At 41.7% G+C, this 14377-nt stretch overlaps 1 protein-coding gene across 1 annotated transcript in view; it reads right to left on the bottom strand.

The window, feature by feature from the left end:
• Mccc1 (methylcrotonyl-CoA carboxylase subunit 1) overlaps positions 1-14377 on the bottom strand; it is a 47835-nt gene that overhangs the window by 31878 nt on the left and 1580 nt on the right. The window contains exons 2-7 of the mRNA XM_041659494.1: positions 12626-12672; positions 11094-11230; positions 7901-7996; positions 5993-6114; positions 5358-5505; positions 5154-5275 (exon numbers count right to left, since the gene is read on the bottom strand). Coding sequence (XP_041515428.1) covers positions 5154-5275; positions 5358-5505; positions 5993-6114; positions 7901-7996; positions 11094-11230; positions 12626-12672 — 672 coding nt within the window. The remainder of the gene's footprint in view (positions 1-5153; positions 5276-5357; positions 5506-5992; positions 6115-7900; positions 7997-11093; positions 11231-12625; positions 12673-14377) is intronic.

The raw sequence follows: 14377 nt of genomic DNA on the forward strand, positions 1-14377 counted from the left end.
AACCAACCAATATACAGACTTGTGGAGCCTATTCCCAATGGACAGATACATCTACAAAGCATCCCTGCATCTACAGTTCAGGGAACACTGTAGAAAAGGGGTAGGGACGATTGTAAGGGGCAGACCATCAAGGAGTTTGTATCTCCTAGTAACGTCAGAAGCTACATCCATAAAGTCTCACAACTTGACTGCCTAGACCTGAGCTGAACAAGGACAACAGACATGCCAAAGGGATGGTGGAAAGGACACAAGGCCCCAACTTTACACAAAGAACATTGGGAAACTAAAGAATGCTGAGAAAGGGAGACGTAGTCTTCCCCAGCGAACAACTCACCAATTGGTTATCCAATACCAAATGGTTGGCTCTGAGAACATACATATAAGTAACATTATACAGAATGACTGTATTTAGGTGTATGTATACATATATATGTACACACACACACATATATGCATGTAATAATAATTAAAAAGAGGCCATGAATTTGAAAGAGAACAAGGGGTACATAGGAGGGTTTGGAGAGAAGGGAATGAAAAAAATGTTGTAATTATATTATAATATCAAAAATTAAAAATAAATAATAATTAAAAAGTAGATACTAAAAAGGAAGAGAGAGAGTACTGTCACTGCTTGTGGTCCATGACTGCTGGTGTTTAATCCACAACCAATTAGCCCTGCTACCCTGGGCCTGTGGCAGCTCAGCAAGGTGGAAGGACACAGCAGAGTCAAGTACATCTCAGAGCTAAGAAGGGAAAGTAGGGGGTAGGTACCATTGTCTCTCCCAAGGGAACATCCACCAGGACTGAAGTATCTCAAACCAGGCGTCTCTTCCTCCAGTGAATGCCAAACTGGGAACTTAGCCCTCACACACAGGTCTTCGGAGGCAGGCATTTCAGTTCTAGCCTCTAGCAGCTTTCCGCCCCATGGCTTCTATTTGCCTTTCGTGTTAAGTTTCACAGACACACGAGCAGATACGTTTAGCTATTTATCCAGATAGTTGGTCATCCGTCCTACTACTTTACTTTTTATTCTTTTGATTTTCGAGACACGGTTTCTCTGTGTAACAGCTCTAGCTATCCTGGAACTCACAGACATTTGCCTGCTTCTGCCTCCCACCTGCTGGGATTAAAGACGTGTGCCACCATAACACAACCTATTTGCCCTACTTCTATGGCTGGATGACTGTCATTAATTTTGGAAAATCCTTAGCAATACCTACTTCAAATTATTTCTTCTTCCTTTCTTCTTCCAGTAGTGGAATAACATAGAATATCTTTAAAATACTTTGGTTGTGGGTTTTACTTTTAATTTTTCCTTGTGACATTTGTGCCTGGGGAGCGTCACTGCCATATGTTCCGATCAGTATCTCTTTCCTTTGCTGCCCATATTCAGGCTGTTGAACCTATCCAATGTGTTCACTTTACTACAGTGTTTTCATTCTTAGCATTTCCTTTTTATTCTCTTGGGCCGCATCTCTGATTCTCATTTTCCTTTGTCCTGCCATGTTTTCTGTTTGCCAGACCAAAGCCTGTAATGAACTAATAAGTTACTTTAAATTTCGTATTTGGTAGAGCTTAAATTGAGACTCAGTTTTTCGGCTGGGTCGCTTACTTTGTTTCTTCAGGAAAAGCTTTTTCTGGCTTCAGAATCTTTTTTTTTTTTTTTTTTTTTTTTTTTTTGGTCAGAAATAGGACATGATGCATCGGTGATAGATATGAGGTAAAATGAACTTCACTGATGTCTTAGATCAGACCGGGGACAATGGAGACCATGTCAAAGTCGCGGGCCCCACAGCTGTGTTTTCCTCTTGCTGTTCTTGCCAGACTGACCTGGGGTTTCCCAGCCTTCTCCAACTGAGCCTGCACTGCAGACCCTCTGGGGCGATGCACTGTCGGTACACTGACGCTGGAGACATGCCCTGGTCGTTTCTGGCTGCTATTGCAAAGTATTTTATGCTAAGAAATTTATAGATGACAAAAATTTATTTTTTACAGCACCAAGGGGTGAGAAGGAAAGATGGACACAACTTCAACTCCAGAGCCTGGGGAGAGCCTGCTCTTCATAGACGGTGTCTTTACGTAGACACTGAGTAATAAAGAGATGGGCTCCCTGAAGCCCGTCTAGATGAACACTAATTCCACTCAGGGCAAAACCCTCATGACCTAACACACCCACAAGGCCCCAACCTCTCTAAAATGCTTTCTTAGTCCTGGGGGTTAAACCCAAAGCCTTGCAAAGGGCAGGCAAGTGCTTTACCGCTGAGCTGCAACCAAGGTGTTGTCGCCATTCTGGCTGGTTAACTTTCACAGACACACTTGACCATAGCTACATGACAGAAAGCTACTACAGCATTCAATTAAATCGGTTACTCTACAGTCTGTCCTTTTGCTGTGACCTTCATGGGTGTCTCCCTTGTTCTTTTCTTCCCTTAGGTAAAAAAGCGGACTAGCTGGCACCTCTCACTGTATAGGCTTGAGCATGGCTTCTCGGGAAGATACGTTTGTTAAAGAGAATAGAATATTCTAGGCCTGTTATAAAATACATTCCCTCCTCCAAATCACGAGGTAGATTTTGATTTCCCATGAATGGTGGTGCATACACCCCGGGGGAGCTGTTCCTTCAAGCTGGTTGATGCTTAAGTTGCCAGACACTTGTGGAAATCCCTACCAAGTCTCAGGGCTTCAGCAGCTGCTGTTTCAGGTAAGGGGATCCCAGTAGAACTTGAGTTCCCCGGCCAGTCCAGATTTCAGTGTGGTCTGTTCTGTGCTTCAGCTCTCCGAGGAGTCTAAATGGGTCGTCATGTTCAGCTTTTGTTTATTTTCCCTGCTTGCTCTGGTGTCCAGCCTCTTTACACAGAGATGAAATGCGTTCATCAGGCTCATTGCCTCGCTCACACTTTCACCGCTCCACGGAAGGAGACACTCTAGTACAGACTCTGGGATATGAAGGGAACATGGGGGACCTAGCCACCCACAGCAGCTCTTCTCTGAGTCCCAGAAGTGGGAAATACCTTTCCTGTGATACTTAAAATATAAGGGAAGCTCAGAAGACACAGGTTCTGTTACGGTCTCTGCAGTCACCTGGTGGCTCCCATTTTCTTCTTTCTCAGTGACCTTCCCTTGTGCTAATGTAGAAGTTCTAGAGCCCAGGGCACAAACACGTCTGATCAGAGGCTTCAATTTAACCACTGTGAAGTCTGGTTAGAAAAGAGAGAAATACACACTGGTGGATAGTACAGGAATGCCAGGATATTGTCAAAGAACACCAAAATACTATTTCTTATGTATGTTTATAAGCTATCTAGAATATGTATTGGGTATAAATGAAGAAGGAATCTGTTTTTTTTTCTCTCTAAAATAATACACTTTAGAGAAGGTTTACCATCCTAATCTCTCAGAAAAACAATAATTCTGATCAGATTTATAAGCACTCCCATGAATTCTCTGGAACTCTATTCAGCAGGTTCTAAAAACACACTGATGACTAAAATAGTCAAGTATTCAAGTATTTCCACTAGAAACCACTGAACAGAAATGCTAATCTTACTTGATGAAGCGGATGCGGTACTGCCTGCTGGTAATCCCAGCACTGGGGAGGCAGAGGTGGGAGGACCGTGGGCTCAAGGGCTCTGCATAGAGAGCTCCAGGTCAGCGCGTGGCCAGGGCGACATGGGGAGGCCCTGTATCAGATAATCAGTATTTCCTGTATTGAGTCACACTCGCTGGGATGTCCAGCAAGTGCTGCTAGAGTTCTCATAGAAGAGGATGCTGACTCTTCTATTTTCTTCTGAAAGCTATTACAAAAAGAAACACTTAGAATCTTTTTTGTTTCTGCCTTCCCACTAATAGGAAGCAAATGTTGTGCTCTTCTAATTATTGACCTGTTTTAAATGGATTTATTTTTTAACTATCAAACTGCAATTAAATTTCATGCATCACACTCAGGTAGGGTTCCACTAATTTTTTAAAAGATTTACTTATTTTTGTTTTATGTGTATGGGTGTTTTGCCTGTATGTCTATGCATCACATGCACGCCTGACGTCTGGCCCACAGAAGCCAGAAGAGGTCTGGAACTGGAGCTACAGATGGGCTGCTAGGTGGGTGCTGGGAATTAACCCTAGATCCTCTGCAAGAGCGGTCAGTGCTCTTACCTGCTGAGACTGCTCCCTCCAGCCCTACAGTTCCACCTTTTAAACAGCATAAAAAAAAAAAAAACCCAAAACAACTCAGGGCCCTCTTTAAGGAGAAGATAATTAAAGAAAGTCCTTTTTAGGGAAAGAACTTAGTGCTTCAAGTTCGTTGTTTGCAAAGTAAAGCCTTTCTATGCATGGTTCACAAATGAATTGTTCTTTCCACTTGACTTAAAGGTTTTACACATGTATATTTATATCTAATATATGTATATATTTGTGTGTATATTAATAATATATATGAACTCTGCACTCAAATTTCAGATTACAGCATAATAGCTGGGCGACCACAGGCAGCAATAGTCACTCTACTGCTTGGTGCCCTGATGTACACACTGAAACCGGGGGGAAGGGCTTTCGAATTAGGACGATAAGACTACCTAGAATATGAAAACATAGAATCTGGCACATGTTGGAGTCCGTGTTAGCCAGGAGGGCTACTACCTGCTAACACAGAATGATGACAACAATCTTCATAACTGGCTCTAGTTAACTAACAAGTTCCGTTGTTTTAAATCCCCAACTAATGCTTGCAGCTCTGTAACTACACTGATTCTTAGAATATATTAATACCGGAAGAAAATCCTTAGTTTCACCAGTAATAAACAAACTCTGGTACATCGCTGTCTCAGAGCCACTCCAACTTGAACAAAGGCACTAAGACAGAGTTAGTGTTTACTGATACGGAAAGATGCCTGGAAGTATAATAACATTATGTTATAAATTATTCTATTCACTGTTATTTTAAGCATATTTTGATTCTTATGTGTTTACACATGAGTTTTCTAATAACATAGAAAAAAATATTTAGATGAAAGCATACTGTCCTCTAACCCAGGACTACAGAGGCAGAGCTGGGGAACTTCAAGAATGCATACAGTATTACAACAACATAGCTTACAGACTACACATGCATTGCACACATACACCCCAAAGCCAAAAACCCCAAACCAGCAGTTGACCTTGGTGTGTCCACGAACTTCTCGATTAGCATAGCATCGTCATTGAACGACTTCTTAGCTTCTCTCCTGGCTGATTCTAACTGTTCTTGAAATTCTTTTTCCGATCTAATGATCCTCATGCCCTAAGAAAGAAAGAATGGTGTGAACACAAAACGATCGCAGACCTCTAGCCAGAAACGGTAGAAAAGGTACCCACAACCTTACTTTTCCTCCTCCACCACGGACGGCTTTGATCATAACAGGGTACCCGATTTTCCCAGCATGCTCTTTCAGGCACTGGTCAGATTGATCCTCGCCATGGTAACCTTCCACAACAGGAACTCCAGCAGCCGCCATGATGGACTTGGATGTGCTTTAGAGTAAAGATACCAAGATGTCCCAATTCCGTGGTATCAATAAATCACAACTGTTTAAAAATCATCGCACAAGTAAAGGAAGGACCTCAGGCTGAGACCAATGTTACAGCACACACTCGAAGTCCTTGTTACACCCTGGCCTTTACTTCACGTGGTAGCTCATCCCACCATTGTCTAACCCCGGACAGATAATATAGATCTTAAAACACTAACTACCCGTATGTTTGCCATAGTTCAGTGGAGTTTTCCTACATGCCAGAAGAGCAGCAACGAGAGTATAGTTTAGAATGCCTATGAATGGAGCTGGCCAGATGGCTCAGTGGGCAAAATGCTTGCCCTGTGAGCCTTGACTTTGGTCCTCAGAACCCACGTAAAGGTGGAATGTTTGCATGTGCACACACACAAACACACACAAGGAACAATTAATTTAAAAAATACCCGTTGTAATAAAATAGACTACTTCAATTTGTCTTATATGCTTACCTCTTTATTCCCATATCTCTAATTGCAGATGAAGGAGGACCTATAAAAATAATGCCCTCTTGCTTACAGAGTTCAGCAAATTCCATGTTTTCTGAAAGAAACCCATATCCTGGATGGATGGCCTACAAAAGAGAGAAAGCACAACCAATTTACTGGCTAGCAGAGCTTTGGTGCTGGCATTGCACCCTCCTCTGGGGAGATCCAGATGTGGCCAACAAGACACCAAGGCCTCTGTCATGACATGCTCCCACAGAGATTCTGGAACATTCACGCTGAATTTTGAAGCCTGTTTTACACCATGAAAGCTTATTTCTTTTTTCACTTGATGTTGCCTTGCGTGTGCTAGGCACGGAGTCTATCACGGAGTTTACCCTCAGCCTTGTACTTTTTATCATAGAAATAAGTCACAGCTTAGGAGGTACCAGGTCAAGCAATTCTAAGCACATGATTGACAATGAGGATGCCCTCCTATTGTCATCATCACCTGTCTCCAAAATCTTACCACCGTCCCAGACATAATGAACAAGCAGCCGCTATTTTTCTTTTTATTTCTATGAACTTACAAGTCTAGATATCTTCTGTTGATGGAATTCTTGTCTGTCTGTGGCTCATTTAACTTAGCTGGTTTCACATCCATGTGGCAACTTGTACCAGAGCTTCAACATTTTTAGTGCCAATATTTTATTACATGTATATTCCAGATTTGGTCATCCACAAATCTGTTCACAGACGTGTGAATTGTTTCTACTTTTTTATTATCTAAAATAACATGACTGTGAACCTTGGTGGACAAATATGAGCCCCTAGTATAAATTCTTCTATATCTACCTAGAAGTACAATTAATAGGGCAGTGAGATATTTCAGTGAGTAAAGTGCCCACCGAAAGCAAACACCTGAGTTTGAGTCTGGAAGCCATAAAACGGTAGGAGAAAACTGACTCTGTAAAGTTGTTCTCTGACCTTCACGTTCACAAGTTTCCAACCCCTACATCAGACACACACAGGCATATACACACATTTACAGACATATATACATACATATATATATACACAAACACACACATAAATAAAAATTTAAAGTGGAATTAGTTAATTGTATGGTTATCTCTAGAACAATCTTTACATACACATTAGATTTTTTTTTACCTTTATGTAAACTTTTTTAAAGTTTCAATAATTGAACTTTAAAAATGCTCAAATCAAGAAGTGGCTATTACTCAATAAAAATTAAATTTAGAAACACAATTAAGACATAGCTTTCCTGTTTTAATTTAAGGCATATATTTGGTTAAAAGAGTAAGAGTTATTAAACCGTTGTTATTTTGTTATTGCATCTTTGGCTGTGTGTGTGTGTGTGTGTGTGTGTGTGTGTGTGTTGAGGCATGCGTCTGGAGGTCAGAGGACAATTTAGAGGAATCAGTTCTGTCCTTCCACTGAACTCAGGCTGACAGGCCTTGGCAGCAAGGGCCTTTACCCGATGAGCCACGCCATTCAGCCTAGAACACCCCACACACTTTGATGTGCTATTAAGGACAGCAAAGGCTTGTAGCCTGGGAGGAGGGATTTGTTTATTGTTTCTGTGCAAAAATGACCTAAACCCAAACATCTCATGTTCAAAGCACCTGAATTTTGAGGAAGAAGAGCTCAACTCTCTCCCAATTCTAATTTATGTTTTAGATTCTCCCACCATCTACTTCTCAAAAGAATTCAAGTGCAGAGGACCCAGTAAAAGGCTGAGGAAGAAGAATGTATACAAATGTATACAGAAATGTATACAGTTTTCAAAGATAACTCAATAATCACACACAAAAACTGGCTGGAAAGAGAAAATGCCTACACAGAAGTAACTTTACATAAACTATACAAAATTTACTTGCTTTGCATTATAAACTTTTTCACAGTTCTTACCTGTGCTGCAGAGCTCTTGGCCACTTGAATGATTTTTTCCATTGCAAGGTAGCTCTGCTGAGACGGAGCAGGGCCAATGGAATACGCTTCATCCGCCTGTTAAAGACAGCAATACTAGCCTCAGTTACTTGTTGCAAAAAATTTGTTTAACTAGGCAAAGATATGCTACATTTGTTTACGTTCTAGAGTATTACTTTAACTATGTGAAGGTGGGTTACATTTGCTCCTGCTGCCTTTGTTAACAATGTAAAGGTGTGTTGAATTTGTTTCACCTTGCCTGCCTAAGGTATCTGATTGGTCTAATAAAAAGCTGAATGAATAGTTGAAGGAGAGAAGGATAGGTGGGACTGGTGGGCAAAGAGAGTAAGTAGGAGGAGAAATCTAGACAAAGGGGAAGAGAGGAAAAGGAGGGAGAAAGGGAAATGCCCAGGGCTAGAAGCCAGGAAGGTGCCAGCCAGTCAGCCATGAGAAGCAATGAAAGTAAGATATACAGGAAGGAAGGAAGGAAGGAAGGAAGGAGGGAGGGAGGGAGGGAGGGAGAGAGGGAGGGAGGCAGGCCAGGGAAGAAAGGAGGGAGGCCAGGGAAGAAAGGAAGAAAGGTAAACGTCCCTGAGACAAACTGTAGATTAAAAAAAAAAAACCGATTAGAATAAGAGCTAAGGGCAAGTATTCATAATTAATAGTAAGTTAATAAGTCTCCATGTCATGATTTTGGAGCTCATTAACGACCCAAAAGAAAAATCCTGATATAGTTACTATTTAAAACAAAAACACTGGGCACAACAGACAATGACATGAATAATGTAAGAAGAAGAAGCAGAAGCATCCAGTTTGGGACTCACTCCTGCATGTAAGCAGAGTCAAAATTCAATTTTCCCAAATAAACCACATTCTAGATTTAATCATGGCATTATAATGATCTTAGATGTACTTAGTGCCCAAACTTATATCCTAAATACACAAATACATTAGTGGAACTATGTAGCAAGGAAACATTAAAAGTTCATATAATCTCTCATGATCTGTTCATTGTTCTGCACTGCCCTTTACATTTCTCATACAACCAAAGCATCCTTTGCAGTAGACCAAATAGGAAGCAAGTATCCATTTATACACACGCGCTGAATGCCTACGGCGTGCCAGGCTGTCAGTTGGGGAGTGTCCCTTACAGAGGGAAGACAGCCATTCAACCTTCACACACAAACGGAAACTGTGACCAAGGCCCTAAAGGAGGAGGCTGGCTCTGGTCTGAGGGTGGCAGGGTGAGCTAGCAGGGGCGGTCAGGGCTGCTGGTTGGTGTTAGTAAGGACTTGGCCTGGGGATCGATGAAAAAATGGACTTAGGAAAGGGATTGGAGAGATTCCATGGAGAGGACACACGTATGTGGAGGTCCAGAGGTGGACAGAAACCTGGTCTGTGGAAGCAACCAAGGATAACTCATGTGGCTGGGTCATAGTAAGAGACCGGTCAAGGGACCTGTGATAACAGATTTCATGAGGCCTCCGGGAAGTAAAAATTTTTGGATTTTTTCCCTATTAGAACTCATAATGAGATTGGGGGGGGGGGGGGATACAAAAGGCAAAAAAAAAAAAAAGCCCCAAATCATATTTTAACTTCACAAAACACGAGTATATTCTCATTCTGAAAAACATGGACAATAATACAATGGCAAATCGGCCTTGGGTACCAGCCTTTCTTCATTATAGTCCTCTCCAGACCTATTTTCCACTAGAACTAATTTGGAACATTTTTTTCATATCCATATTTTTAGTTGTTCACATAAACATCAACACACACAGTCTTAGTTGTATACAAACAGAATCACACTATTTGCCTATCTTCTGGAATTGTTTTTTGGGGGGTGCCTCTTTGATAGCACACACAAGTACAGCTGTGCAGAACAGTTACACAGAATGGAGGTACCACCGCTCATTTAATCACAAGCCTCTCCACTTGAATTTGGGTTGTAGTGGCACAGCACTGGACACAGGCAAGGCTAAAAATTCTTTATATAACTCTGTGCATTTTTATATGAATGTGCCCCCCTACCTTGGAGCCACAGACCAAGCAGAATGTTTGCAGGACAGGGTCACACATGTGCATTTTTATATGAATGCGCCCCCCCACCTTGGAGCCACAGGCCAAGCAGAATGTTTGCAGGACAGGGTCACACATGTGTACATTTTGAAGTTCCTGGTTCATCAGCACTGAGGTTTCACTAACGAACATCTCCATCAACACACCAATTCTACCCATCCTCACCAACACCAAGAATTAGCTGTCTGTCTCTTAAAGTTTTCCTATCTTGATGGATCATAATGCAATTAAACTATGTGAACTATTTTGGTTCAGAACTTGGTCTGGCTGACATGCAAGAAAGAGATCCTAAGAGGACCAGGGGGGAACAGGAAGAAGGCTCAGAAGGCAACAGCACTCTCCGGTCAAGACAGTGGCCTGATTTCTAGTGCAGGTAAGAGAGGGCAGGAGGAAGTGGGAGGAGCGTCTGGGAAGCAGAAGTAGCAGCCCTTAGTGCTCTCTAAATAGTGAGGAAAAGAGGAGGGGGACATCTAACCAGACCCAGGTCTCTGCACCATTATTTGCTTCAGCAGAGGTGTTGGCACTGGGAAGGGAAGTGTGAAGACCATCAAGCTGCGTGTAGATAAAATAGCTAGAGTTCAGTGTCAGGACATACTGGTTTGCTGTTTGACAAATGGGCAGCTTGGTGTCCCTGGACACCCGTGTTCAAAAGGAAGGCTGAGCTACAGACAGAAATCCGGGAGTTTTCCACAAAGTCAAAGGGAGAGGTCAAATGGTCAAATAAAGAACACAGTGAGAAAGGAGGAGGGTCAAGGCAAGTCTCGACATCAGAACTTTAACAGTAATGGTCGAATACATACAAGTGGTTGGGGTCCAGAAAGGACACTGAGAAAGGAGAAAGGTTCAGAGACCTGAAAGGCAGGAGGAAAACTTATTTCTAACAAGACAGAGTAGTTTACTATGACAAAACAAACAAAACAAAACAAAAAACAAAACCAAGAAGCCATCTGAAGCTGGTCCAGGAAGTTGGAACCTACCTAAAGGAACCTAGTTAACACTTGCAATCAACAACTGCCCCGTAAAGAACTAAACTGAACACAGATGCAGATACATGCAATCGCCAACAAGATTTTGCTCCCAGCTCTTAGCAGCGTACCATATCCACATGCATGGAGCTCCTGTCGGCCTCACTGTAAACAGCCACAGACTGTATGCCCATTCTTTTGGCTGTTCGCATCACCCTGCAAGCAATTTCTCCTCTGTTTGCAATGAGGACCTTGGCAATGCTTCTTCCTGTTAAGACACAAGTGATATTAGGAAAGGAGAAATTAAAATATGTTACTAGTCAGCTCTTAAAGGCTTTGACGAAACCGGTACACTGAAGCTCAAAATCACCCTTAGTATTAGACAGTGGATTTCTTTTCTGTTCACTAAAGTATAATATCTCTATTAATCAAACTCAAGCTACTCAGTAAAAGTTACATAAAGCTTAAAAAACCAGACTGTATGATCTTCATATGGAAGAGTTCAGGACACTGACATGCAGAAACACGTGTGACGGAGACATGACTTGGTTCTCAGTTTTCTCCTGTGTCATGTCTTGTGTTGTTACTCTCAAATGCCACCCCTTCTATGTGGGCGCCACCCCTTCTATGTGGGCGCCACCCCTTCTATGTGGGCGCCACCCCTTCTATGTGGGCGACATCTGTGTTCTCAGCGGCTCCAGCTCGTTCATGTTTCTAGCTCTACAGTCAATATCACTCAGCCATCTCCCCAGAGAGCTGTTCTCATCCAGTCAGATCAACAGGCTTCTCAAGGCTTTCCTACGCTATTGCCTGAAATGTTGCTGGTTTTCATTCCTTCCCAGTACTAGAATCCAGTCTAAACCTAATCAAGACACGCGTTCCAAATGTGTCCAACAGCACAGGCCACTTCTTTGCCCATCTGCATAGCTCTTCCAAATTTATTTCTTAAAAAGCTATTCATAAGATTATGTCCTGTTCACACACTTAGGATTCATCCATAAGATAAACACTTATATAATCACATTTTATAAAGAAATGATACAGTATAGCGGGCAACGGTCCCTGCAATATCGCCTGCACAGTCACCTGATGGTTCATAATTCTGAGTGCCAAAGAGATTCACTATTTCCTTTTGTTTTAACCATGGTAATAAAACTGTCTGATCTAGAAAAATATTATGATAAACATTTCTATCATCATAAATGAGATAAATGCTGACAGTTTAAAATAAAGTTTTTCTTTAAAAAAAAATATGTTTTGTGGCCAGTCAGTGGTAGTGCATTCCTTTAATCTCAGTACTCTAGGAGGCAGAGGCAGGAAGATCTCTGTGAGTTCAAACCCAGCTTGGTCTACACAGTGAGTTCCGGGATAGCCAGGGCTATGTAGGGAGACCATGTCTTTAAAAAAAAAATAAATAAACAAACAAAAAATTGAAAATGTTGTCCATCATTACACATCAAAATTCACACCCAATAACAAAAAGGATTTGACATAAAAGGCAAAATTGGTGACTGAAGTAATTAATAAGAAAGTTATCATGAAAACACCAAAGTAAAAAGGCTTGTTTATGAGAGGCTAATTCTACTGTGCACAAATTAAAGATTACGTATTTCTTTTTCTTGGCTCACATCCTAAAGCAATGCCAAACCAAGTCTGCCAGTACCTGGGGTTGTCCCATACTTCATGGTTCTCTGCTTCCAAGCCCATTCCCTATAAAATAAACCCAAATGGAATTATAATTAATCAGAATATACAAGATCAGCTACTGCTCTTTCAAAACTTACAAACAAGTCCAGATATGGCGAAAGGTTAACCTAAGCCCATTAGCAAGGTGATTTATTAAGACTCTCCATGGAAAAAGACCTACTTAGAACCCGGGAGGCTGAGTGCTGGCCAGGTTCCCTGTGTGTCAAGGTCTTTGAATGAGTCACCTATCCTGTTTAACATCTGAAGCTGGAACATGGCCAGAGAGACAATTACAAGGCTAAGGCGCTTTAGAATCATCTACCTTGGCTGTTTAAAAACCTTTTGTTGGACTGTAAGTAAGAGTAAAATGTAGGGATATTTTGTTTATGTTTTAACAAATAAAGCTTGCCTGAAGATCACGCAGCGCGCGCACGCGCACACACGCACACGCACACACACGCACACACACACACACACACACACAGAATTGTCAAGGAAGATTACTCTCACTCTGCACTTTGTTATCTGTTCTATTTTATTGAATCAAATATGCTAATCAAACTACAGTTTGAAAAAGCAAATTGAATGCAAACCTCTGATAAGACAGTTTTGATATAAAGGCAGAGGAATTAAAGGAAGGAAGCTGAGCAAGGATAACAGAAATAAGCAATGTTGGCTATGGCCTAGTGCCCACTGCTTCTCTTCAGCACTGCTTGCCCACGGTCAGATCACGTTGGGGTGCCTCAATCTTTTTTTTTACTAATACCCTCCCAGTGAGAAAACTTAAATAGTGAGGAATAAATTTTACAGATAGAGGGCCACAAACACCTGCTAGTCAAGTGTTAACCTATAGCTCCCATTCTGTAAGAGGCGATCTTGAAGATACTTCTCAGCTCTAAAGTATACAATTTTCCAAGCAAAGCCACAGCTGACTATAGACTGATGAACTTAGTTCCTTCATAAAGCACAAAGATCACAGTATACATTAGATATTATTTAACTGCAACAATATGCATATACACTTTACATGTAAATGTGCAATCACCAGGACTAGTATTTCCCAAGGGTCACTTGAGGCACACTATACATCCACTGTCCTGGGAGGCACACTGCTATGGGATAATATTTTTGTATACTGTAAAGGTCTGTCACTTGTATTGGTTTAATAAAACACTGATTGGCCAGTAAGCCAGGCAGGAAACATGGGTGGTGGTGGTGGTGGTGGGGCAACCAGATTAGAAGAATTCTGGGAAGGGGAAAGGCAGAGTCAGTCACCAGCCAGATGCAGAAGAAACAAGATGAGAATGCCTTACTGAGAAAAGCTACCAAGCCAGGTGGCTAAACATAGAGAAGAATTATGGGTGAACTTAAGTCATAAGAGCTAGTTAGCAATAAGCCTGAACAATAGGCCAAACAGTTTACAATTAATATAAGCCTCTGCGTGTTTCTTTGGGACTGAGTGGCTACAGGACCAGGTGGGAAAGAATCTTTTGTCTAAACACACTTAATCAAATGTTGTCATTCTTGAAACCAAGAAGACACATCTCTGGCATGAGAGCTTTGCAGTTGGCCTCTCCAGGAGACTGGTGCTGTCATAAATCTTTCCAACCCAACCCACCTCACATTCTTCATCTTCAAGAAGAAAGACATGTTTCCTGATCTTTATGAGACCTTTTCCAACTTGGGGCACTGACTTCCCTTTGACCTGTTCAAGTAAGTTAAGGTTTAA

The sequence above is a fragment of the Microtus oregoni genome, unplaced genomic scaffold (genome assembly GCF_018167655.1).
Source record: "Microtus oregoni isolate MIOR12 unplaced genomic scaffold, Mior012 000010F_ref0000083, whole genome shotgun sequence".
NCBI lineage: Eukaryota > Metazoa > Chordata > Mammalia > Rodentia > Cricetidae > Microtus > Microtus oregoni.